A 27,295-nucleotide genomic window follows, 5' to 3' on the forward strand; every position below is an offset into this window, starting at 1 on the left:
TAACACAAGCAAGTTTTGCTGAAGACTAGAGGAAATCATTCCCCCGATATTAATAGTACTTGTTTCACAGATACTATCTGGTGATGCCTGTATGATATTTATAATCATATGTGGTATTACTGTGAAAGGGATAGCTGAACCTTACCAGCATCCCAGTGTCCAGAGCAGTGTGCAGTGACACCCTCCCAGTGGGAGTTTAATCATCGGAGTTCAGAGAGCATCAATTTATTACAGTCAATAAGCCTGAAGTTAAGGGTTGAGTAGGTAACATTGATGGGTTGAAACTATGAAAAAACTGTTTTCCTAGGTGTTGTTTGGAGAAAGCAACGAGAAGTGTGCTTTATTTGTATTTTCATTGCTTAAAGGTGTTGTTGAATGCAACTTTATTTTCCTGTAGAAATGTGCAATGTTGATGGATTTGATTGTCCTGCAAGAGGTGTCCGGCATTTCCGAATAAGCCCTCTGTGACCACGCCTCCTCCTGGGATGCAGCTCATTTAGGGAGAGGTTTATTGCATCTCCCTTTTGTCCTACCTAAACTGAGACATTGTCCACTCTCTAGATAATCGCAGTGTTTGCACTGCCTTTCCACTTATTCCTGCTGATTCTATCACTTTTTTTCACTCCATTCGGTATATTTAATTTGAGTAGACTCTTAAACATAAAGCTGACATAGCTATGAATTTATTTCCAGGTTGTTATATATATCAGTTAGAAATATATCCCCTTTTGTTTTCTATGAAACATTTCTTCCTTACTAAGATATTTTCACATTTGACATCCAGAACGATTAAGTAGCATATAGGGAGCAGTTTCTACTTCTAAGAATAATCCAAATAGTTGCTCCCTATCACACTGTTATTGCAGCATCGGTTCTTAGATTCAGGAGGCAGGATGATATGTAAGGTCTTGGATTTCTGGCCACCCAGTACTACCAGCAAAAACAGTCTTGCAGTCTTTGCATTCCCAAATCTCCCAGTGACTATACAGAAGGGCAGAGTGCATAAATAACTCAGGATCACCTGCGTGAGTATGGGACTTACAGTAACACAGATGTGTTGTAATTCTTTTCTAACGCAGACGAGGATCCAATGTCTCACTGACTTTGGATATGAGCAGTTTGGGAAGTATTGAACCTTTCGTCACTGTGCCAACCCCACGAGAAAAGGTAGCAATGGAATACCTACAGTCAGCCGGCCGCATCCTGACACGGCAGCAGCTTCGAGATGCGGTTGCATGTTCTCATTTACTTCAAACAGAATTCATGGTGAGTTGGACAAGCTTTAAATGTGGATTTTTTGTTTTACATAATTGGCATAACAGAAACTGTGGGGAAAAAATAATTGGGCAACACTTTAATGTTAAGGTACAAATCCTTTCTGAAGGGCAGATCAGATAGTTTCAAGGTGGTGTTTTATGATTAAACTGAAGATAGATAAGCACTGAAGATAGATAAGTCAGTCAGCTATATCCATGGATAATACAGATGCCACTCGTTTTGAAGTCCCATTCATAGAGGGGATAAATGTTGTATTAGAGGTACGGCACAAACAGCCAGGACTGTAACACTGTGACAGTTTCAAAGGGATCATAAAGGGTATGATGATAGAAAACACAGTAACAGTTGGAGATTTTGTTTATTCCCTTGTAAACATCACATGTTTTTGCAATTTGAAGACTAAAGTTTTAGTCACTATAAATGACTTTTTGAAGCAGATAGGGATACCCACAGTCAGTCAGTCCAAAATATCTTTTAGCAAGTACTCCATACAGCATGCATGACATACGTAAGACCAAAAAACCTGAAATGTCCTACAACTGTATCTAATATTCAGAAGAGTAAGAATGTAAAATGAAGACAGTGGGCAGATAGATAGAAACAAATCAGAGCTGGAAAAACTCAGCCAGGGAAAACATATAATTACATATCACTATAAGACCTGAAAAAGACTGGTATTGCAGAACAGCCAGATGAACGGCGCCATAAGAAATAAAGAGATACTTTTTAGAAGGGAAATAGAGCATAAACTGAGGCCAGTTGGATGTGAGAGCTGAATAAGGCAGGCCAAAAAAGTTTTTGAATTTTAAAAAAAAAATCATAACTCCATTTTCAAATATATCAAAACCATGAAACTTACCAAAGAGTACAAGGATCGATGGATGATCAAAAAGGTAGAAAAGAGATTTGGAGAAGTTGAAACAGTAAGAGAGAAGTGACTGCATTATTTGCATCTGTGTTGATCATAGAAGAACTTAGGGAATTTCCTACCTCTGTGGCAAGGAGTGAATTCAAACAGGTCACTGGAGGATATATCTGATATTGAGGTGTTAATGGAAAAGATTCCAGAACAAATCAATAAAATGAATAAAAGCTACTCTCTGGAATAAGCTAGTATTCACCAAAGAATCCTAAAGGAGTTCATGTATGCAGTTATTGGTGTATTAACTGGGCAGGTTTAACCTAGCACTTGAGCCCCAGCACCTGAGGAATCAGAGGGACGGAGGTAACAGGAGTTTTTCAGAAGGGCTCCAGAAGAGGCCCAGAGAACCACAGGCCTAGAAATCTGATGTCTAAATCAGACAAATTGGAAAGGATCCAATAGATATATGAACAAATGCAGTACAGTGGGGATAATCAAGATAGTGTAGCACTGGAAGGATTGGTTGCTTCTCAGTGTAAAAGGAGCTCACCAGTGGAGTCCCAGAGGGATTTATTCTGGAGGTGATACTGACCAAGATGCTCTTAAGTCGTCTGGAGAAGGGAGTAAATACTAACCTGGCAAAGTTTGATGATGACACTGAATTACCAAGGATAGTGAAATTAAAAATAAACTTCAAAGAAATTACAGAAGAGTTTTATGATGGTGATGAGGCAGAGGAAATTTGGGTGTGATAATAAGGGTATACTTTGACAGGTTCTGAAATACAAAGCTAATAAACATGGGCAAAAAACTAGAGAATAAGACAGAAAACATCTTTATGACACTGGAAAATTCTATATTGCAGTCACACCTGCATGCTGCTCTGATCTCTGAATCTTGTAGCACATACAGAAGTATGGTGAACATAATCACACACTAGTGCAGCTTATGTATCAGGAGATTCTAAATAGATGAGGACTCTTCTGCCTAGAAAAGAGACTGTGAGAGGCTCTAACAGAAGCCTATAAAATCATGATAGCAAGAACAAGGTGAACAGAGTGATTATTCATGGTTTTTCATGCTCAAAGAACGGTATCAGGTGACCAGTGCAATACAAAGAAAAGCTTGTCCTGTTCTAGTTCAGATGCTTTGCTACCAAGTGCTATCAGAGGGTACCAAAGAGGAGGAAACTAATATAACCAACTACCTAACCCAACTTTAGCCTAACTCTTTTAGCTTTTACAACTCAGCTAGCTAAACTAAACAAGAAAAGCTTTTTAAGACTGCTTTCATAGCTCAAATCTAATAAGAGCCACACAGAAATGTTGTATCCTAACAAGGCAGGTAAGAATTGGAAGACCTGTACAACCCTTTAAGCATACTACTACTACAGGTCTAACAAAGCCATACAAACAATTCAGTTCTTATTAAACGTACCAAAGCATGTGATCCCTCAAGTTCCATTTTGTTTTCAGTTTGTACATGTAAGTCCATAGAATAGAAAGATGATGAGTGCCATCTTACTCTAAAAATAGTTTTTCATTATGAATAATTGTACCCTATGACGCAGTCGTTTTATTCACCTTTAAAAAGCTGGGGTTTGTAGTAAAAGTCATTTGCTTAAGAAAAATAAATCGTACAGTGATTTTACCGAAAATTGGTCAGCCAGTGTACTACATGGAAAAGAATATAACCATCCAACATACTTTTATCATCAAATATGCATCAGTTCTTTGCCATTCTGCTGCTTAGGCAGGAAAACTAGAAGAAATAACTTCATCGTGCTTAAACCCCCTATGTTAACAGACAGTTTGTACAGACAACTTGGCACCTCCGTAGAATCCTGTTTACCCGAATCCTCTCACACAGCATCTGTGCATGGCTTTGGGGCAATAAAGACTCACAATTTATTTGTCCCTCAGGGAGGCTCAACATGACTTTGGCCATTCAGCATTTCCACAGAATTGTGTTGAAGAGATCATGGTTTGTCTATTCCATTTTTAAACCATGTCTTAAAATGTATTTTGAGATGAAGCTGTTGAACAGTATCTGTTTAATATCTTCCTTACTACAGATAATAGCTTCAGAAGGAACTTGAGGCATGCAAAGAACGCAATATATAACCCTCACTCATTCTGCTCACTCAGCTTGTTTTAACTAGCTGAAGAAATAGAATAAGACAGTCTTCTTGAGTCTAAAATTATTAGTTCCCATAAAAACCTTCCAAATGTGCAAAAAGTGGAGAAATGTTCAAACTTTTAAATAGAAAACTGAAACATGAACAGTTTCAGGTTATTTTTACTTCTTTAATTAACTTTTTTTCATTAACAGTTAAGGGAGAATTAGCTGTATTTTTTGTTGTAAAAGAATGGTAAGTTACCGTCAAAATATTTTTCCGTAATATTTATTAAGAAAAAAAGAGCTATTTCCCTTTTTTTTTTTTTTTAATGCTAAAAAACTTGGGAGGATATACCTGATTTGTAAGCAGGAAGAAACGTAAATTGCCCAGCATATACTTCTTTAGTAGCATGAGCTGCTACTATTGAAAAGACAGAATGTCTGAAGTTGGGGACAGAACAGAAAAAATCATTATTTCCAAAATACTGGAAAAAAATTTGGTTCTCATAAAAATGGAGGGTTGAATGTAATGAATATCTGCCTGAATTTTCCTAAATTTTTCCAAGTATTCTTGAATGCTTTCAGAGACCCAAATCATATCTGTGTATTATCATATACAGTTATATGATTATATGTATATATATGTATAATCGTATACAGCTGTACATGAACAGTTGTAGCATGAAAGGCTAATGTGAGCCACAATAGCTGTTATTAGAGGAGTAACGCCCAGAGAGGTGAAGTACCCCGTGAACAAAGGTATATATGCATACACATCTATAACTGCTGCATGCAACTGAGAACATGGATGTATGCAGCTTATACATTATTTTTAATCATTTAGTTATAGATAATATACATATATGTTTAATAAAACAAATCGAGATATATTGCTTATATAGCTACAGACTTTGTATGCCAATTTGCACATGTTGTGCTATTTGCAATTTGTTGGGATTATTTTCCCCTATGTTAGCAGGAACATTATCCTCATATATCCTGATTATTTTTTTTCTCTGGAATACTCTCTTGCTTTTCACAGCCGGTTTCAGGATAAATGACTTGTCTGTGGCTGTGATCCATGGTGTGTTGTCAGATTTTTGCTTGTGCCCTTGGCCCCACATGTACTTACTGCTGGGAGGAGCCCACTGAGTAGAAAGTGTTTACAGGATGTAAGTGATTAATATTATTAATTGACCTTGCTGGCCCAGAGAAATGCATTTCTGTTTTCAACTCAGTGGCATTTCTGCATCTGTCAATAACCTGCCAACTGATGGATTATTTTAAAATATCAGCAGGCATCAAGAGGGAAGAGCCCCCCTTGACCCCTGTCTCTTGTCATGCAGGCACAAAGCAAACCGTCACATCAGTTACTTGAACATCTGTGTATTTAAAGAAGACAATGCAGATCAGTCGCTAAAAGATCAAAATAAGAGTCAAGAGAAATAGCTTCAAAGTTTTATTACACTTTCTGGTCAGTGAATGCAAAATACTAAGGCACTTCATTCTAGTAATTTCTATAAAAAGCAAGTGAGGTCTTTGACTGACATTATTAAGGGCTTTGCACAAAATTTAAACAAAAATGTTTGCCAGGTATTAGTATTTAATTATTTTGAAAGTTCTTCCCCCAATTATGGAAAATGTTGTGCTTTTCTGCTACAGAACTGCACTTTTCGACTCTTCTAGGACTGGTGTGCATTTTAACCTCTCTCAAGATCCTGTAAAAACTTTGCTTTAAATATTTCATCAGAAGTGTTCCTTGGAAGTCACCCCTTCAATATACAACTCCCTGTGTTTATTAAAGGAAGGGTGTTGACAGGCTTGAGGTGGGAACCACTTTTTTTCTTAATAACTTTGATGTCAAAAGACAGTTGTGTAACAGCAGATGGCCTTCTGGGGATGATTTCCTGCATGGCTCCTTTGGAAACACCAATCTCATTTAATTTATTTTTTATAGGAAATACCAATGAATTTTGTGGATCCCAAAGAAATTGACATCCCGAGTCATGGAACTAAAAACCGCTATAAGACAATTTTGCCAAGTAAGTAAGTTAGCCCTTGGTTTCCTGTGGTGATATTTCATCCTGCATTGAGAATGGATTGCTGTGAAAATCTAGCTTTCTTTATCTTTGATCACTGTGTACCCATTCATAAGTGTATTTATAGTCTATGTAGAAAGATAACAAAATCCCAGTGCTGTAGGACTGGGAAATGGAGAACTCTCACTGGATGCCTTAGTAGGCACAGGCTTTGGCAGCATCCCAACCACATACTGAAATGCAACCAAGGTTTTCTCCGGAGGACAGCTCGGGCAGATAGATAGAGAGGGGTCTACCATGCCTTGCAGTAGTTCCCCTGCTCTGGATGATAAGAAGGCCAAGACTGTTGCCTCTATCCATCACAGCACAAAACATCCTGCAGTGGAATCTGTTTATATTAGTAAGAAAACCACTGTCACACAGTGCTGCCTCATCATTGTTGTAAACTTGTTACTGCTTTTCTATGCTGCGTCTGTATTTTCATTGGCCCAAATTCTTTAATACTGACCAAATAACAATTGCTTTGTTATAATCAGAGGTGGTTGAAAACTTTTCAGTGGAATAGTTTTCCTTCAAAATACATGTTTCTCTGAAATGCAGCCATTTTCATAACATTTACTGGTGGATAATGAGATAATTTCTCTTTTATTAATCATTTTGGTTTGTGTACAGTTTCAAAATAGGTTGAAGAAGTTTTGACATTGCACTAAATATAGAAAGAAATAGTTGAGATTTTATAAATTTTGACATCACCAAAGTAAAAAAGTTCAGTGGTTCAAAATGTTGGAAGACAGTCCCACAGAAAAAAGTAAACACATCCCTTTGCTTAGGTTTGGAATGAAGAATACTTTTAAAATGACAGCATAGCCTACCAATTAGAAATTTGTTTTCTAATCATCTCTATAATGTCCTTGTAGGCCTATGTTATGTGTTAGTCATGCAAATTCACACACTTTAAATGGCACGATTTCTCTCCATGGACCTGAACACACTGTGATTTGTTCACATCATACGAAGGCCTTGCAGCCAAATTAATGAAAACTGATGGCCCTCAGCCACTAGATTAGTCTCAAAAATGCGGTACATTGCTGGGAAAGCAACTTGTGTGGAGTACTCACTTCCCTTCAGCCCCCAGTAAGATTTCCATTGTCTTCAAGGTTAGATTTTCTGTTACAGCTGATAGCTCTGTGCATCTGAGTGCTATCAAGAAATGTTGAAGGGAATTAAAGAAAGTAATTGAATGCAAGTTATATACCAAATAATCAGAAAATTCAGCATCCCTTAGAGTCTGGCCCAGAGTCAACAGGATGTACACTGAGAGTGAAGTCCTGACCCCTTTGACGACAGCAAGACTCGCCATCAGCTGCAATGGAGCCAGGATATCACAGAGCCCCGCTCTGCCTAATGTGCAGATTTTTGGAAGGAATTCTCCCTTCACATAGCATCTTGCATCCAAGCTGCCCCAGCCACAGCATCGCCTTCAGCAATGCCTTGCAAGTGCGATGAGTCTTACTTCACAGTAGCATGTGTTTTGAATTGGGACACACCAGCTGGGCTGTGGTTGATGCTGATGAGCTTTGAGAACCAGCATGCCTTTGTGTTTTCACCTCCAGCTAGCTGGGACGTGCCGCAAACTCTGCAGCACATTTTCAGTCCAAGCACACTGCTGGTGCACACCGCAACTACTCACTGACAGGCACTTTGTAACCGTCCTTGACAGAAATCTAAAGGTCTGTTGTGTGTTAGCACCAGGCCTTTTCGAAGAAGGTATTTTGTGGATCGAGGCACATGCTCATAATAAATACTCACACACCTCACACCCAGTCCGAGAGGGTTTGGAAATGATTCGAGTGATTAAATAGAACAGCCTTCCTGGTTTCCTGCTCAGATGATATCAACCCGCTGCTTCGTATGCCCGCATCAGCTTTTCCATTCCCAGCGCTGGGTGCGTCTCCTGAATCAGGGCACCTGTGGTGACAAGTGACGTTTGACCTGATGGATTGTCTCCTAAAAATGGCCAGTCCTGCCATCTCCACCCTCCGCCCTGTGGAGGATGTTCTCATTTTCTGAGATAATTCTGTGGCAGGGTGTATGAGGGCAGGTTCGTGTTAACAGATACTGCCCAGCCAGACACGCTCAAGGGAAATAAAATGAATGCCTAATGAAAATTATTCTATATGGAAAACTATAAAAGGCAGGAAATGTTATATTACATGAAAGATGTTTCTGTTGCAGTATAACATAGCCAACACCCTTATGCCTCTTCAGGCACAAGAGTGTCAGCTATGGCAAAGAGGCATAGGAGACCTCTAAGTTTTCTAAGTGTTATTTGTTTTATACACGCATATATATGTACATATAACATATACATGCTCATGCAATGTACGAGGGGACAGTGTGGGATCAGAAGCAAGTGGCTAAAGCAGTCCCTTAAAATCACCGTTTTTCCATCCTCCCTCCTGACTGCGACTCCAGCCACTGTTAAACCCCACTCCGTATCTTCAGCTGCATTCTCTCTACACTCCTTGAGCAGGTTCCCAATCATACGCACAGATTTCCCAGTCTCTCACCACAGTCACATCCCTGTGGCAGAACACCAGCCCTGCTGCTTCCTCCTCATCCTCTTACATCTTCACCTTTGCCTGCTTATCTCCTGCAGCTCCTGCTACATGTCCTGGCAGCAGGACCTCAGCTTCAAAGCTATTCTTTTCCCGTTCTTACCTCACTTTTCCACCTCAGACCAGAAGCAGAATTCTCATGGTGCTTCACAGCATGCATGGGCTCTTGCTGACAGTGGAGCAAGTGGCTTAACACTATTCTGTGGCTATCCCCATGTGTGCAACGCATCCAAGGTACCTGGATGTCATTCCTTACCCCTTTCTGAAAAGTACTCTCAGGGCAAAAGCCTACATGAAAACACCTGTGGGAGAAGAGCAGTAACATGAAGGTAGGAAGCACTTGGTGGGTCAGACCAACAAATCCACAAGCTGTTGCTTGAAGTGCTTGTGCTAAAACTTGCTCTGGCTCTCCAGCTAAAGACCAGGGGGGAGTTAAATCTCAATTGTATGAACAAAGCACTTTATTATGCAAGCTTATGGACAGATGCTGGAAAACCATCCGCTTCATGTTGAGAATTTTCCGGCCCCCTTGCACTACAGTTGTGACTACAAGCAGTCATGCTTGCTCCAGTCCTGCTCCCTAATGAAGGCAATAGGATCACCAGCAGGCTTTGAAAAAATAAAGAAAAAGATCGCATTTGCAAAGCAGAAGGAGAAAAATTGTTTAATCTCAGGAGAATTCAACATTGGTTCATCAAAGCATTTTGCATATCCGTATGAGTTGACAAAATGTGTCCTGGTTGTGGTCACAAGTATCATAACATCTGTAATACTTGTAAATAGCGAGTATTATGCTTATCTGTGTTAGGCTGCATAGTTAAAAATGTAAGCGGATATTAGGCAACCTTTTCTTTAGTAGATAAAAAAAATCCCCTTTGTATGAATAAAACTTTGTCATGATGAAAGATTTTTATTAAAATGCAGAAGCACTCATCATCATAAATCTGTTAAGTTTTCCATTGGGAAAACCTGGATTATATTGGAACTGCCAGGAAATTATTCAGATGAGATTAAAAAACTTATGCCTTGTTTACAGGTGTTTTATACGTGAGGTGTTTTGAGACAAATGTATTATTTGCAAGTCTAATAGGCTATTCCCCACCTGGCAGAGACTGGGAATGCAGTCTGGTATGGTTCTTCAACGTTCTGTGTTAACAGTGTTTACCAAATAATACCAATATCTGTAATTCATTTACAGACTGCAAACAAAACCAGGCAAAATAGAGGTAGATGGATTTCAAAATGCTTCAATTATCTGAAAGATTAATGTGCTTTTGGGCTGTGTGAGAGCAGTCTGCTCACAAAGTTTTCCTCTCCTGATCACAAAGCAGACATACCTTGAGGACAGCCCTTCTCACAGTACTTCAGTCCTACTGCTGGTAAGGCAACTAGGACTGGACTGGAAGTTAAAAATGACTTATCATGGAAGTGCTATGAATGAGAACATACCCATGCTTAATGAATTCAAAACATAGTAGCAGTCAAGAAGAAAAAAACAACCACAGCACATCATACCCACCATAAATGAACACAGCCTTTGCAATGGGACAAAGCCTCATGTCTTCGTGACAAGGTGATGTTCATGAAGTGGATGAATCTCCAGTGTTGATGGCAGCTGGGGAGGCTGTCCACCAGTGCCACCATATAGCTCCCCTTGTTGCCTGCACTGGACAATCTCATGTTGGCAAGCTCCAACCGCTTTAATCTCTTCCTTTTCCTCCAGCCTGGTAAATTCAGGCCAATATTAATTTACTAAAGATGGAGTTAGAGAAAGCTTCTTCTACTCTAATGGAAGACCTATTCCAGACTTCCTAGATACATGGAAGGAAACAGCAGTAATTTTGCCTCAGTCAGAATTACAGGAGATGTTTTATATTAGTAATTAAAAGTGCTTAGCAGCTCTGCTGCATTTCAAGATTGCTTTACAAAGATTGATGAATTCAGCCTTGCAGCCACCATCTGTGTCTTTCTGATGTAGCTTCAGACTCTCAGACTTTGTCATCTTTGAGGAAAAGATTATTACCTCCAAGGTATTTGTCATTCAGGAGGAAGCAAATTACTTCCATTTGTGTCTGATGATTGCTTAGTGGCTCTGGATGTTTAAGGGCACTCAGGTTTTCCTCATTTCAGAGCTAAGTTTACAGCACTTGACTACTTCATAACGGATCAGGACTGTTAATTTAGAAAAGATTCCCATCCGGAAGCAGTGTTTGTTTCGTTGATTGGAGTTGGAAGGAGGTCTCAGAAATTATGAAACTGATTTAGCTGCTCCTTAGTAACAGAGGGATTTATCTCGAGACATGGTAATTAAACTGGATGTTGAGTCTGTTTGGAAGAGGGTTTTTGAGGTAGGGGTCAAGCTACATCAGAATCAGAGGCATTGTGTGAGTTAGAGGAAGCGGGTGTTTTTTCAAGGCCACGTAGCCTGAGGCATTTGTGGAAATGGCTTATAATCACTCTGTGCTGAAAAGGAATGAGAGGTTTCCTGTCCTCATATTGTTAAGGGGATAAAAAAAAAAAAAAGTGAAAAGTTGGGAAAGCTAGTACAAAGAGATTTTAACACAAGTTAACTAGGGTTCATGTAGTGCTGTTAACACAGAGGACAAGACTTCCACACACAGACTTCGAACTAGAAGTCATGCATTCGTTTGCACATTTTAAGAAACATAGTTTCAGAACACCAGCCTGGGTCCTGCAAGGGCTTCACTCCTGTCCAAGACACTCCTATGGCCTCCAGTGTGAAAACGACATACAGTATGTTTGGGATCATCCTCCCTCTTCCTTTGATTTGCAAAGGTTTTATCTTGTTCTTAGGAACAGGATGAAAAGTAACAAAAGGAATCCAAAATCAACTCTGAAAATACCCCTTTTTGCTACTGCATATGTACATGAATTATATATTTCTTGTGCAAACAGCAGGGCCACATAATAAATAGTGTTATCTTACAACTCTCCAGTTCAGCACCCATGTATGTATCTTTGAAGACATTGCTTGGATTGCACTCAGCAAAGCAGCTATCCAGAGACAATTGCCAAACCAATAGGTGTCCTGTATACTGTCAAAAAGCTGTTGATTCTAATGAATTATTTTAGCAAATTGCCAGAATATTTCCATATCGTTTTGTTAACAGTAGAACATTTTTTTCACAAAAGGTGTGAAGAGAGCCAAATGTATCCCTGGAGAGCCACAACATAGGCACCTCACTCCCCATCTCCTTATCCCTTTCTGTTATGCTGTGTAATTGAGAATTTACTGGCTTTAATTCCAAAAGGGTAATTAATGCATCGAGAATCACAGCATCACAAATAAGTGCACAAAAACTTCCTTTGCAAGTGGGATTTAGTAACCAAAAACTCTATACTCAACAGAACTGGGCCCAGCTCTGTTCTATATCTAAGACAATGAAGAAAAGCGTGAAGGAAAATGTTCCTGTATTTTGTCATTGCATCTCCAGTCCAGTACACATGAATGGTCACAAGTTTCATCATATGGAACACAGGACTGAAGGGAAGGATAGGTATTTCCTGGTCCAGCCCATTGCAGTGAACTTAAATTAGTGTAAAAACACATAGCTGATTTCATCCCAGGGAGAGGGAGTTTTTCCTAATTTAATCCAACTGTAGTCATTGGAACAGTACAACTTCAGGCAAAGATATCGAACTTGAACTCAAAAGACTTGGTGTAATTATCTAGCATCATACAATGATATGACACAGGTTTCAGTGACAGTCTAGGCAGGTCAGCTTGATACTCAGCACAGGCAGACTAGAGCTTGCTGGATATTGCCTGGACCTGATAGTATTGCTTCAATGCCCACAGCTTGCTGAGATACTTCTACACAGCTCAGCATTGTGCAGTACAGGTGCACCTTAGTCACACAGGATGATCTGTTGCAGAGGAAAGAGTTGGGTGCATAATACTTTACTGCTTGACAACCCCAAATAACAGTAGATTATTTTCTTCAAAAAGTCTTCAATTCTCTATAGAAACCTTCTAATTACAGATTTTCTTTCCAATTTCCATCTTCCTTGTGCTCTTAGATCCTCTAAGCAGAGTGTATTTGAAACCAAAAAATCCATCTGACTCCCTGAGTACCTACATAAATGCTAACTACATTAGGGTAAGTAAATGTACACTCTTCATGTGCCTTTGAAACAATATTTGATTTTCCAGTGAATACCTGGTTTTGCTAAGGTGCCACTCATTTTATTCCTGCCCATCTTCACTGATAATTCCTTATCTTTTTGTCTACATTGGTGTGACAGGAATAGTTTCATGAACTATTTTTACCAAAGACCACATAGCCATGAATGTATTAAGATGATTGTGGTAAGAAAACATTCTGTCAACTAGTTTATAAAAAACATTAAGAAATACATGCATTGCTATTTATTTACTTCAGTATTTACCTTTTAATATTGTCCTACAGCCTTATAGTAAGGAAATGAGAGTTACCTTTTAACAGTGACAGAGACACCAGCATTGCCTTTCCCTTTCCTCTGCTTCCCCACAGTTAGCTTGGCACTTCTTTGACCTTCTATACATCTGTGTGTCTTAGGGCTCCCTGTACTGATATGCTGGCCTTCCCAGAAGGTCTCATAAAGGTGCTTCTCCCTTAGCAAAGATCTATAGCAGAATCTTGGATTCCACAAGCATTCATGTATTTTAATTTTTTTTTCCTATTATGAATCTTCATAAAAACTAATTTTATAGTTCTCTTTTTTTTTTCCTGTGGCTTGTTGACTGTAAACTATCTTGTAAACACTGCAGCAATATGGGTTAAAGTACCACTGGATGATGGAAAGCCCCAACAACTTGGAGAACAGAGTAAGCTAGAAGAAGCCAAGTAAGCAGAGAAATTTGAGAGGGATTGATATATTCTCAGGACCATTTCAGTCCATCCAGTTTCCAGAGGAAAAGCTGTTCTACTGAAAAATTTCGGATCTGCTGTACTCTTAGCTATAACCACTTTCAGTTCAAGTAACTTGGTTTTTTTAAAAAACTTCCAGATTAATTTTTCTGCTCTTTTAGAACATCCACCTGCAATTTTTTTGACCACATGGATTTAAAGCAAATGCTTTTGTTTCTGTTTCTAAACCAGGGATATGGAGGTAAAGAGAAGGCTTTCATTGCAACTCAGGGACCCATGATTAATACGGTGAATGATTTCTGGCAGATGGTTTGGCAAGAAGACAGCCCTGTCATTGTTATGATCACAAAGCTGAAAGAAAAAAATGAGGTATGACAACTAGCCAAACTGAGAAACTATTCCTATGGCTGATACTGTAGAAAGAACCTTAGCATATATGAAAGGAAGCTAGCAGATAACTGGCTGTTAAATACTCTGGTAACGGGCAATGTGATAAGTAATGTTGGGGTAGCCATATGCACCAGCTGCAATTGCATAGCAGTCATAAGAGATACATTTAAAAAAGACAAAAAGTAATTCCATTTTCTCGATCTGTGCTGCTAGGTTCATATATTTTTAAGAAACACCTCATTTATATGTTGGTCATCTCTGTACTTCTTGCAGCTTTCTGGTATATAAAGAATTGATGGTTAGTGTTATGGTTAGAGGTTTTCTGATGTGGCCAGAGTTTTCACTTTGCTATAATGGCAGGTTTTGAGTCCATTCCAGAAATTACAAATCTTCTGGACCATCCCAGAAATACAGCTTGGGCTCCCAAGTGCCAATACCACAAGAGGGACTTGGCCAGAATGAAAATATGTGGCTCTTTGCCTTAGTACCAAGTAGAGATGACAATTGTATTTTAATTGCTAACGGCCATCTAACTGCCTGTTATACATATGTGACTTTTGGATCAATTCCTAACTACATCTTTAATAGCTTTATTTAGTATTCGTGTAAATTGTTGCCAGGTTTTCCTTGATTGTGCCAGAGTCCATATTTGTGACTGCCATACATTAGGAACAAAAATCACTCTCCCTTGCAAAGGGCCAACACAAAGCTGTGTTCTGGAAGAATAAATCAAGGCTTGTGGACAAGAGAGAGACAGACATGAAGGAGTTTGACTATTTTCTTGAGTCCAAACTGCTAGACTTGGTATCAGTTCCCAGCTCCAGTTAGGTATGTCAACCAGATCTCAGCACCTTGCCAGGTAAGCACTAGGCTATATTGCCCCAGCTTCACTCACACCCGTGCTCTTCAAACTCAGATGCATATGATGATAGAGAAACAGAGTTTATTCAGGCAAATTTCGCAGTCTGAGTGATCAGGGGACTGAGATCCTGAGTGCGTTCCCAGGGCTCAAACTCACTGCCCCATGAAAATGTGGACTCAGTAGACATACTCTTGTTTCTTGTGCTCTAGACTGCTGCTTGGCTCTTTATCACCCTGCATTTGAGCTTCTAGCATGAGCTTAAAATCAAGTGGATGTTAAGAAACCTGTATGTAAAAGGTAGGTTAGTCCTGTAAAATATCCCAAGCCATATTTCCAAACTAGGTGCCATTTTGCACTAGACTTCAAACAAGTGTCCAGAAGCCTACATTAAAAAAATTACTCCTGAAAACATAAAAAATTTACCCTGGCCTAATTGGCCAAAAAGGTAAGTATTTCACTGAGGAAATGCTGACTGTTTAAACACTCACATCTGACACTGTGTAAGAAGAATGACTTGAAAGAAGTGCCCAGTGGTTTCCACCGTGTCAGGAAGCCCTGTGTTTACCTGAGTTACACAGGCTCTAGGCATTGGTGTTTATCTGCATTGTTGTGGCCTGGCAGTGGTAATTTCCTCCTAATAGAAAGCATGGGGAATCTCAAATCGTTCCCAGGCTATATAGAGGGGCTGTGTTTGCACAAGCTGTTCTGCTCTGTCTAGAAACCTTAGAAACTCTCACTGTTAGGTTCCTCCTGAAACCTGGCTTGCTATTGGAAAGGAAATAGCTTAGCTAGTGGCTGAGCTCAGTGTATTAACTTGCTTTCTAAAGAGGAGGCAAAAGCAGATGTTATTTAGCATAATAGCAGTTGATATTTTTTCTTTTCTATTGTCTGCTTTGTTTCCATCGTTTTCAGACAGGTGCCTCTGCAGTATACACACATACAGATTCCTTCATATTTGAAAGCATACTCACCCACATCCACCCTTGCACAAATAAACACCATACCCTATTCTCAGTTGTAGGCCCCATTCCTCAGTTAATGTAACATCAGTCAGCCTCCATTTGAGCTATAATGTACTATAAAAGTATAAAGTAATGTGTAACGAGGGAGCTCTCAAATGAGAGACACATGGAAAACCTTAATCTCAGCAATAAATTCATTTATTTAGCATAAGTAAAATTATTTGGGACATTAGTGTCCTAGTGCAATATACTGACGTGATGAATTTGCAATCAAAATGGGAATTGTGTGAAATGATGATAAACAAAAGTTTCTATATAGTTACTTCCTTCCATGAGAGGAAAAAATGGTTAAGACTCTGTGGTAACAGTTTTTGTAAGATGGATGAAGATGTAATATGAAAATAGAGTGCTGAGCAAAATACCCATTTCAGCTGCATGAAAGAAAAACAACCATGGAGCATTCAATTATTGGATTTTCTTTCTTTTTGAAGACTGATTAAAAAAAAAGGAGATTGATTTGTAAGCAAGAATAATGCCAAAGGAACCATGGGTGCTATGAGTGTTTTAAACAGAATCTGTAAAACTTGTCCTCAGCACTACACAATGTCTGAACGGACTGGAAATCTACCTGTGCAAGGAGAGTCCACTGCAAAGGAGCTTCTGCTGGACCAAATGAGAAACTTGTAACTCTAGGCTATGATTTTAGGGTTAATATGAGGAAAATCACAACTCATCTAGTGATCTGGGTACCCTCCCTGGTCACTGAAGAGCAGTAGGCACTTTCACAGGGTGACCCATCCTATTTTAAGAGATCAGTGACCATCTGCAGTAATATTTTAGGGCAGGATCTTACATAGCTTTATCCACGAGGCACATGCAAACTTCATATATTGCAGAATTTAGTCAACTGGAATTTGACAAATATGTGGAGTGTAAGAAGTTTATAGACTTCTATATAATTTTACAGAGATGTTTATAGACTTTTGTTGTAGCAGCTGTTTTTCGTAATTGTGCTATGCACTTCATAGATAATATGCATTTAGTTTGTCTTAAAAGCTTACTAGCAACATTACCTGTTAACCAGAAAACATATTTTAGGAAGCATAAAGAATACTGTGTGGCATTCTACAAGAAGAAAGGCCTAGTACTGACTGATGCATTAAACAATGTGTGTTTATTCAACTCAGGTAATGTAAATCTTGTCAGTAATTATCTAGGACAATCTTGTTAACTCACTGTTTAAAGCTCATATTGTTTTTCATGTAACATTTTTTCCTCTCTCTATAAGCACACTTATCTATGCACAGCAAAGTAGATTTTGGAATTCAGAAATCCTATCGTTTATAGATTCACCTAAGCCTCTCTGGAGATTGCTTATTAGTTGAGTATTGGTGCCATAGATATGTCTTGGGTTTTGGAAAAACTTAAGAAGATTTGGTCCTAATTTTGAGGTTTCTAGTACATCAAGGCAAAGAGTGCCTTAGTTCTGGAGATCCACTTCAGAAGCCGTCCCATGAAACCTGGCACCTGGTGGGTTTTGGGATGGGGCGCACAAGGAGACAGGACAGGGGATTGGAGGGAGCTTAAGCCTGCAGGCCTGTCACAGAAGGAAGGACAAAGGCTGAAACCAATTAAAGGTCATGTGAGATGCTGTTTCTTGTATAAACTTCCTGCTCAGGTCAGGGAATGTCATTTTTGTGGGGCAGATCAGAAATAAATAGCCATTTATTAGCAAAAAGCTAACCAATGGAAATTAATTCGAGGGGGGAATTTGAAACATGGCAGGAAGATGAGAATTTCCACATGGAAGTAAGAAGTTTCCCAGGCTTTTAGCTGCCATGCAAGTTGGCTAGGATTTTTCTTTTTTTTTCGGGGGGGGCTTAAGCATCTTTTAAAAACACCCTGCTCATAGTTGTTATATGTTTGCTCACTACATAGAGGATTGTGTGTTAAACCCCAAGCTCGCAAAATATATGACCTATTTAGAAAGTGCTGTAACGAATGAATATGCAGCCTGAAAGAAGAACAGGGAACAGAATCAGGACCAGCAGAAAGAGTGGAGGTGGAAGATGATGTGATGATAAGAACAAGTAAATTCTTTCTTTTTTAGAGACTGGAGAGCAGACTTCTCAGACACTGTGGTTGGCTTTCGAACAGGTTTAAAATATACCTATATGGGACCAATGGAATTTTCTTTCAGGTTCAAGTAATGGCTTGAGGCAATTTACTTGGTTTTGCTGATGATCCTGGGATTTACTATGTTATTTTCCATATGTCTGATACCTTTACCCCTCCCATCCTCATCTTTATCCTTTTTTTATAATTAACTTTCAAAAACATGTTAATTCCCCAAAATATCTGTCTTCTTAGAAGTGCCTGAACAAGCTGATCCTGGCTCTATATTCAAGGCTTTTCTTAAAGCAGTGACAAATAGTATTTGTAAAAGATGCACAGAGACTGTGTTAAAAATAATCCTTTGTATTTCACTAAACGTAGACGAACTGTTAAATGAAAGTTATTTTAATGAACAGCCCCATTTCATTGTCCACCCAGTGCAAGTTGCCAATTCCAGCTCTGGGAAAGAGTCAAGAAAAACACTCTTCTGAAGTGCCTGAAGGCTTTGTAGTGAGCGTTGTATGCTCACATTTATCAAAAAGTCTCAGGGGTTGACTCAACTATTGTTGATTGTCAGGGTACAATTGTGTATTTAGAGTTTTCTTTTCCCCATATTAGCACTGAAAACTACACTCCCAGGGAGGGGCATGAATTGCAGATCTGGCAGATGATAGTAGCTAAAAGTGTCACATGGGGGGACTGTGGAACTTGTGAACACCTTTCTTTTTGTACAAATTTCTGAGTATTTTATTGCCATTCTTGATGTCTTCGGGGAGACAGCAAATTTAGGATGTTCGGGTAAGGCTTTAAAAGGCAGGATCTGAATGAAACCGGTCAGATTGGCCAGCATTATTTCAGGAAATGTGGCTTTCACACACCTTACACTATTAAGGTAATGAGCATCTATTTTTAGAAAAGTATTTGTGCAACAGAGATGATTCAGTTCAGGCAGCTGTTGGGTTATCGAGTAGCAGCTTAAAGATCACACCTGGTGGTAAAGCCTTGCATTTCACTGATAATTTTTTTTGGATCATTTTTAGCATGATTTATTGGGAGTTATGCTTTATGGCAATTAATTATATTAAAGGGATTTTTTCATTTTGCTGTGTAATGTAGGCTACTGTCTAAATGTATACTAGTTTATTCTGCGAGAGTTTGTGAGGAAATGCAAACAAGTTCTTTCTGAGATTCCTATTATTGTAGAACTGTCTGTTTTCTGGGCATTTGGGGTTTGGTTGGGTTTTTTTTACTTGTGCACTGGATATTAAAAAGAATATTTCCTTTAATTGTTGGGGTTCTTTTTATCATATTGGCCAGCATTATTTCAGAAAATGTGGCTTTCAAACACCTGACAGTCTTAAGATAATAATCATTTATTTTTAGAGAAGTATTTATACAACAGGGATGGTTTGCTTTCAAGTAGACTATAGAGATACTTTCATGGAAATGAATACGAAGTTGCAGTTGACTTGAAGATAAGCAAACTATCGGAGGGGAAAAATAAAATGGTTCATATTGTAGACACTGTTTCTTCATCTCAATTTTAGTAGATGCTTGTCAGGTACATTGCTGAAAAGACTGTAACACTGCTGATTCATTAAGAATTCTGTATATAATTTTGTGTAGCTCTAGCAAGACTGATAGATATTTTTAGCATTCATTTCCAGTAAGTTACATAGTTGACAACTCTGATTCTGCAATATACCTTAACATGCACATCAAGTCCCGTTGAATTCATTAAGATCTAAGGGCACATTTACATGCTTTGTTGTATCAGGGCTCAGGAGAGTAAAGAGGATAAAAAGTCTTGTGAGGAGAGGACAAACTCTGAATCTCTTGCTCAGAAGGAAATCTCATTTGGAAAGAGAAAATTTTATAAACTTCATTCTGTGAATTAAAGAATTTTCTAGGGGAAAAAAAAATCCTTAATTTTGAAGGTAGAAAAGAGTTCCTGTAACTGAACTTCGTTGAGCTTTTAAAAATGAAAATAGCTGTTCAAAGTGTTCAGTGATAGAAATCCATATTTGAAAAACTCAGATCCTGAAAATCAGGCCTAAGTCATTCTTTAAGAACCCTGCAATATCTTATCTGGGAATGCTTCTGATGTGAATAACCCCTTGGTTGAGTTCATCCCAACTTTCCAGACAAATACGTTCTGTGTAAAAATTAGATATGAATATGGCTCTAGGATCCAGCTCACTGATGACACTGCTGCTTGCTTTCCAGAAATGTGTGCTTTATTGGCCAGAAAAAAGAGGAATCTATGGGAAGGTGGAAGTCCTTGTTAACAGTGTGCAAGAATGCAAGAACTACACTATCCGTCAGCTTACAATAAAGGTAACAGTCTGCATCTGAGAAGTATTGGTCCGAATGCTTTCTTTTGTTAATGTTAAATGAAGTTAAAGAGGTTTTTTTTAAGGGGCATAAATTTTTACAGAAGGAGTAACTGAGCTATGAAGTTCACAGCTGCAAGGTATGATTGAGACCAAAGCACTGGAACACTTACCCTACTGCTGCTTTGTATCACTCTGGCAATAAGAAAGGCTTAAAAAAGAGTGCAAGTTCCATACCCTTGAATTACATTTCGTTTGAGGCCTTTTTACATGGCCAAGGTGATGTAAAGGGATTTTAGTTAATGAAAGAAATAGCATAGCATCACTCTATAAAAGATAAGCTGCTCGTGTTGTGTGCTGGGTGCATCCGTAGCCCATTTGAGAAGCTAAAAATGTAAGGAGTATATAAAGGAAAGCTTCACACTTTAGTGTTTCTGACTAAGTATTAACTGTGTAAAATAAGGCAGATGCTCCTTTTCTGAGTTACTCCCCATATTACACTTACGTGCTATTGGATTGGTTTCCTTCTCCTGACAAAGCATTACAATTAGTAATGAACTGGGAAAATCTGGTCAGTCCAGGCAGTGAGAAGTGGGCAGAAGTCATATTGTCCAACACAAGTCACCTTATCCCACATTTAGGCCCTTTGCTTGTTGAAGTAAGTGGTAGCAGCCTCTGTTGGAGGGAATAACTGGACAACCTGGGATGTTTGATTAATCCGGAAGAGCAGTTCTTCTGCACCTTTAACTTAAATACTCTTGTAGTTTTTAGTATCAGACCCTTATGATAATGTCCATAAAGGTAGCAGAAATAAATAATAACTAGGAGAAGCTCAGATCAGTCTAGTCTTTCTATATCTTCTTGCTGATCTAACACAGATCTCTGACAATTCCCAGTTGACAGTAACAGTCAGCAAGTCAGCAGCAGTCAGATGGACAGTGGAACTTACATAGCTGGAAAACCAACTAAGTTTTCAGATGCACAAACCCTTCTTGCAGTTGGGTCTCTGTTGCCTACAATTGCATCCTCCAAGGCCTATAAAAAACATCTTTAAATCTCTCTTAACATTTTTACTGTCTTTTTACCACAACATTAGGAGAAATAAAAAGAATTGTTCACCACAAGTGTGCTTATAAAACCTTCATGTTAATTTCAGCAAGGGAGTCAGTCCCGGAGTGTGAAACACTACTGGTACACATCCTGGCCGGATCACAAAACCCCCGACAGTGCTCAGCCTCTGCTGCAGCTCATGCTGGATGTAGAAGAGGACAGGGTGGAATCACCAGGCAGAGGGCCTGTCATTGTGCACTGCAGGTAATTTGCAATCCTTCTCTGAAATGACTGCCCAAAGCAAGGCCACAGCAAATCACATCCTCCTAAACAAAGAACTTATTTGGGGAAAAGTAAAATTCCCCAGAGCCTCTTCGTGCTAATTGACTTTTTTCAGTTCATATTTCTGGATTTGAGTTTTGGAGAGAATTCCCTTGTTGCTAGCAAATTGTTCCTGAACCATTCTCTGTTTCTGCTAATGAACCTTGTTTCTGAAGGACCAGCTGGAAAATTATTTTGCTTCTGTTTCCCAGTCATGATTTGCTTTCTTTTTAGTCTTGTTGCATAATTATGTGCATAGGTCAGATGCAATGCCCTATGGCTGGTTGGCTAAAATGCTGAAAAGATAGTCAATTTTCAACAGCTGGCACTGGGTACAAATTTGGAGACCAGAACATATCAATACTAATTTCACACAAGCAATTGGTTTGATACTCAAGAGCAAGGAGTTATTTGCACTCAAGAGCAGAGTGTTATTCACATGAATTGTAATAAAACAGAGAATATCCTTCTAATAATTCTAATTAAATTCAATTTTATTGCTTTATATTGATTCATTGCCCCAATTTTGCAATTGAAATAGCAGGAAGTAGTACTGGATTTGTTGGTGCAAAGAAGTAGGTGAAAAGTGAAGCAAAACAGAAAATAAATGAAAATTATGTTTCCTTACTTCCTTTGTCCCATAACTGTGATGATACATCTCTTATAGTTGGGATACTACTTTTTTTTTTTTTTCCTAGAAGTACATCAAAACAGAACTTCTCATCTTGAACCGCTTCTTTTCAACTCCATATTTAGGAAATTTAGAGAAATGGAAGCCAGATTTGAACCACCCATCGTTTTTCAAAACCAGAATGTGATGAATAAGGAACTTTCCCTAATTTTATGCAGCTGTTTTTATCAGAAATTATTGCTTCCCTAAACAATGCACAAATCTGTGGACGTTTCTTGAGAGTAACTTTTTTTAGTACGGATCTTCAGTAATTAAGGTCTTTAGAAAAATAGTGTGTCTTTCTGAGGTGAGCAATATGACAGTAAGGTCTGTAATCATGAGGAGGAATTTATTTGTTATTAAAGAGATAAAGGAGATTAAAGAGATAAAGGAAATATCTCAGTTGTGATTAAAATTAGTAGTTCTTCAGGTTCTTAATGAGTTAATATCAGAGCTATTAAAATGAATAGTTCTTCTAAAAATTAATAGATTACTCAGATGTCTATATGATCAGTTCATTGTGGTCTAAAAAACAGGTAAAAACTCACACTGCATTTTCTTCTAGTCAGATAGTTTCTTCCCTTTTAATCTGAGTTGCAGCTGAAGTTATGCAGGTTTTATAGAGCTGTGCACGCTTTTAACTTTGGACTTTAGATACAACTGCACAATTCTCAGTTATTTCCAAAGGACCATTACAGTGCACACTCAAGCAGTGATCCTTAATCTGAAGCAGAAATGCTTTAATAATCTCTGAATATTGGAAATTTTGGCACTAGTGCAAACAAAAGGGGCTTTGTATGTGTCTTCCTGTAGCCTAACACAGAGGGTGCAGTCTTAAACACTTTAGGAATGAGCCCATTCAGGATATAAGAAGGACTTGACTTCTTGTAATAAAATAATTCCTATTCTGCAAAAGAAAAGGAAAAAGAGTAAACATTTGTTTTGGTCCTTAAAATCAGCAGATCTGGTTATACACACACTAACGGCACAGATTTCCAAGGGAAGTTTTAAATTCTTACTAATCTTTATAGTGGCATTTACTGAAAGTTATGTTTCCTCTCTCATGTCACTCATCAAAAGCATGTGGCAAATGTGGAAAATGCCTCTTTAATCTGTCCTTGGATGTGTAGTTAGTGCTAAGTTTGTGTTTAACAGCAGCTAGGTGGTTAGGGATCAAATACAAGTTTTAATTCAAAGATTTCAAATATAGAGGGAAAAGGGTTTTTTTTTTATGTAAATTGAATTAATGAGAATAATTAGAACAAAGAATTACATTCTGCAAATATGAAACTAATTTAACCCCATTTAGTCAGTGAAACCAAGTGGACTGAGAATCTGGACCACAATGCTGTTTTCTTCTTCCCAGAACCAGCAATTTGGCATATTGGAGGACTTGTAAGAGTTTCTTAAATGAGACTAAGGGATAAAATTTTCATGCTGTTATTTTCATGCTGTTATTGCTGTAAAATTTTGCCTTTCTTTCCTCATCAGCTAGTGCATGAACATGTTCTATAAAAAGCACACTGCCCACGTCTCTTAATCCCAAAATCATAACAGTCCAATATCCCACACTCCCAACTAACAGACCAGTCATTATGAATGAGCTACTACACCTTAAACTCCTAAAAGAAGAAGGAAAAAATAGAAGTAAATGTTTTTTTTATATATATATACACACACACACACGCACACACCATGTTTGGGTGCTTGAAAATACTTCAAAGTAAGTAGACCTGTATATTTTATGGATATACCAGGAAAGAAATATTATGCAAGTGAAGAACACTACCTGAAATAAAGCTATGTAGGAAGGTAGGACTGGCATGCCTAAACTGAGGAAGAAAATACATTAGAAAACAATAGTCTTTGCTTAATACATCTTAAGAACTTGTCCAAGAACACTTAATCCACTCCAAAAGAAGAGGAAAAAAGAATCCTTCATTGTAGCCGATTTCACTTATATCTGAATTGTTTAAACTTTAGCCCCACATTCAAGGTTTTTACAATATTTGAGGAAGTGAATAGGGGGAATGCATTAGATTGCTTTCTCCAAATCCCTTTTTAGAAACTATGATGTCCTCCTCTTTTTGGATACATTTTCCTCATAAATATTGATGTCCAAGAAGACAGGCTGTCAACTGAGGATCTTCATCTCACTTGATATTTCGTATGCTGCCAGTTTTACATCTCACTATCCCCCCATGGTTGGCTTAGGCATCCCCATATATTCAATATTCTTGAGCCCTCTTGGAAATTTTCACTTCCAGATGGGAGGGCTCTTGAGTCTCTAAATCACTCCTGTCTTTCACTCTGTGGTGAGTAGATTGTGATTTGTTTCAGCTGTAGCAAAATGAACATACTTCTGGTAACACTTTTCACTCATATATATCAAGCTTCCATCTGAGACACTCAATGTATTCTTCCTGGCATTAATTTAAGTAACTCTTACAGTGCTCTTATTAGGCAGGTAGCATCCATACCCATTGCAGAGATGAGGAAAGCGAGGCACCAGATGGTTAAGTATTTACTATAAAGCCAGGCATGGAGATCTTGACCCCTGACTCCATTTTTAACTATTTTAGCTATTTTCCTCCCATTCAGCATGACAGGGATGAGCTGCACTGAATTCCACATTACTTATGCAGAAAACTGTGGGACAGAGAGTCTCAAAAGCACTGGAGGCCTAGGGAGTAAAAATAATGCCAAAATGGCTGTTTCCATGACTGCATGAAGAAAACCTGGAGAGTTACAGCACCAAATCCTTCTCCCTTCTGCAGAATCACAGGAGAGGGAGTTAACTTCATCAGCATGTTTCTAGATCCCTTTTTTCTTCATGATTAGAAGTATGGTTAGCAGAATCCCTGTATACTTTGAGGGCTTTGAGCATAAAGCCCCATAAAGACTTTTGCCTTTAGGTAGACTTTTCCCTATCTCAGTGCATATCTCCATCATTTGTTTGGACTGTTCCAGAGAATATTTGGACTTTGTGGTGCTATTTTTCTTACCGTACACTTGTGTGCAGACTGAAAACATGCAAGCCTCACAAATTACCCACAACAACTGGACCACTGGAACAGTGCACCCTTTCATTTCTAAGCAAGTGAGCTGAGAAGCTACCCTTGCTAGTCATGCACTCCGGAATTGTAGGTTCTAGCAATTCCATGTTTCGTGTTTTAAGTGTTTTCGTATCTATTTACTATTTTCCAGTTAATTACTTTGATCTGTGAACTCCATTCCCTTATTAAATTTTGCCTTCTTTTCAGTGCTGGTATAGGAAGAACTGGATGTTTTATTGCTACGGCTATTGGTTGTCAGCAATTGAAGGAAGAAGGAGTTGTCGATGCATTGAGCATTGTCTGCCAGCTACGAGTGGATCGGTGAGTTCCAGAAGAACCATAAATAGGTCAATGATTCTGAAAATCAGTCAATAATTCTGAAATTATGCTGAAATCATTGCTGAAATGATTCAGTGGTGATTCTGACAAGCTTTCCACAGTTGAATGTTGTTTTACATGAAATAGCAGCCATCACTTTTGCTGATTCGTATGACAGCATTAGCTGAGTATTCAAGATAACATCTGGTTTTAGACGCTGAATAATGAACATTCTTTTCTGGGTGAAACTGTGTGAGACTCCACTGAATGAAATTGTCCTGAGATGGCAACCCTGCAGTTGCTGGGCACTTGGCACTACTCTTTTCCCCTGCTGGAACTTTCTGCTGTCTACAGCATCCTACTAGGACACAAGAGACATGGGGCAATCTGGAGGCAAGGGATTGTCTTTGAGCCTGGATTGACAGCGACATCCAGGCTCACTCTGTGTGTAGCTTCTTTATGCAGCAGAGAGAGCCAAATCTGGTGCTGCTGCTATTCCCTCAGCTGTGCTGGGGGTGGTTTTGAATTGGGTTGGCAAACGTACCCAGCTTAAGAAAACAGCAAGGCATTTGTTGCAGAATTTTCTTAAGTCAGATCAATTCCCTGATTGAATTCACAGCTTGGGAGCAGGAACAGTGTAAGCCAGCATTGTTGCAGAGTGCTTTGTTTTGTGAAACCGTGGCTGAAGAGAGATTTGTGCTGGAAAGGAAGATGTGGATATTGTGCACAATGGGAGCTGTTGGTCTGATTGTACTTTTCTTTCTTATTCTGCTTGGGGAAACAGGATTTTGTATAAAGTAAATAAACAGGGTTGCACCAAGAATAGTGAAGTCTTGTTCCTCTTCTGCTGTAGGTACCAGGTCATATAATCTCCTCACAAGTATCTTAACTGCTTCTGACATGCATTTCTTCTTTAAATGGAAACAACCCATAAAGGTGCAAATGCTGAAAAAGAGCTTAGGTCAAAGGGACAATACGAGTTTTTTTGTGCTCTGAAGAGCTCTGAAAGATTCTAGAACCACAAATTGCAGAAGGACCAGAATTCATATAGCTGACCATGTTTATGGATCACCCCCTCTGCCTTCCTCTCCCATGCGCCTTCATCCTACTAGAGATTGTAGTGTGATCCTTACAGGGCAACACCAGTCACCTGGAGTGTAAACTTCCCCAAGGGGAGTTACTGACCTGAAACCTCTGCAAAACTAAAAGATGGGAAAGCTGAGAGAAAAGCGCTTACTCTGTTTTAAATTATTAGTTCAAAATTTCCAGCACTCCATTCTGATTATCTCTTCATCTTATTGAAGGAGGTTTGTAGTGTTCTCCCCCACTTTAGTATTTCTGTTATAAGATGACCTTTTTCTTATTGCTTTTACGCTCCATTTTAGAGAAGTGAAAGCAAACTCTGGTTTCAGTTAAGTCATTTTTCATGTCA

General features: G+C 38.7%; 1 protein-coding gene across 1 annotated transcript in view; it reads left to right on the forward strand.

Annotated features, from left to right (window-relative positions):
• PTPRR (protein tyrosine phosphatase receptor type R) overlaps positions 1 to 27,295 on the forward strand; it is a gene marked incomplete at both ends in the record, with an annotated part of 140,777 nt that overhangs the window by 108,456 nt on the left and 5,026 nt on the right. Inside the window, 7 exon segments of the mRNA XM_080632167.1 lie at positions 1,080 to 1,266; positions 6,216 to 6,300; positions 12,957 to 13,036; positions 14,018 to 14,155; positions 20,342 to 20,452; positions 21,605 to 21,762; positions 25,753 to 25,866. Of these exon segments, the coding sequence (XP_080488293.1) occupies positions 1,080 to 1,266; positions 6,216 to 6,300; positions 12,957 to 13,036; positions 14,018 to 14,155; positions 20,342 to 20,452; positions 21,605 to 21,762; positions 25,753 to 25,866 (873 nt within the window).

This window comes from Psittacula echo (assembly GCF_963264785.1).
Source record: "Psittacula echo genome assembly, chromosome: 1".
NCBI classification, from domain to species: domain Eukaryota; kingdom Metazoa; phylum Chordata; class Aves; order Psittaciformes; family Psittacidae; genus Psittacula; species Psittacula echo.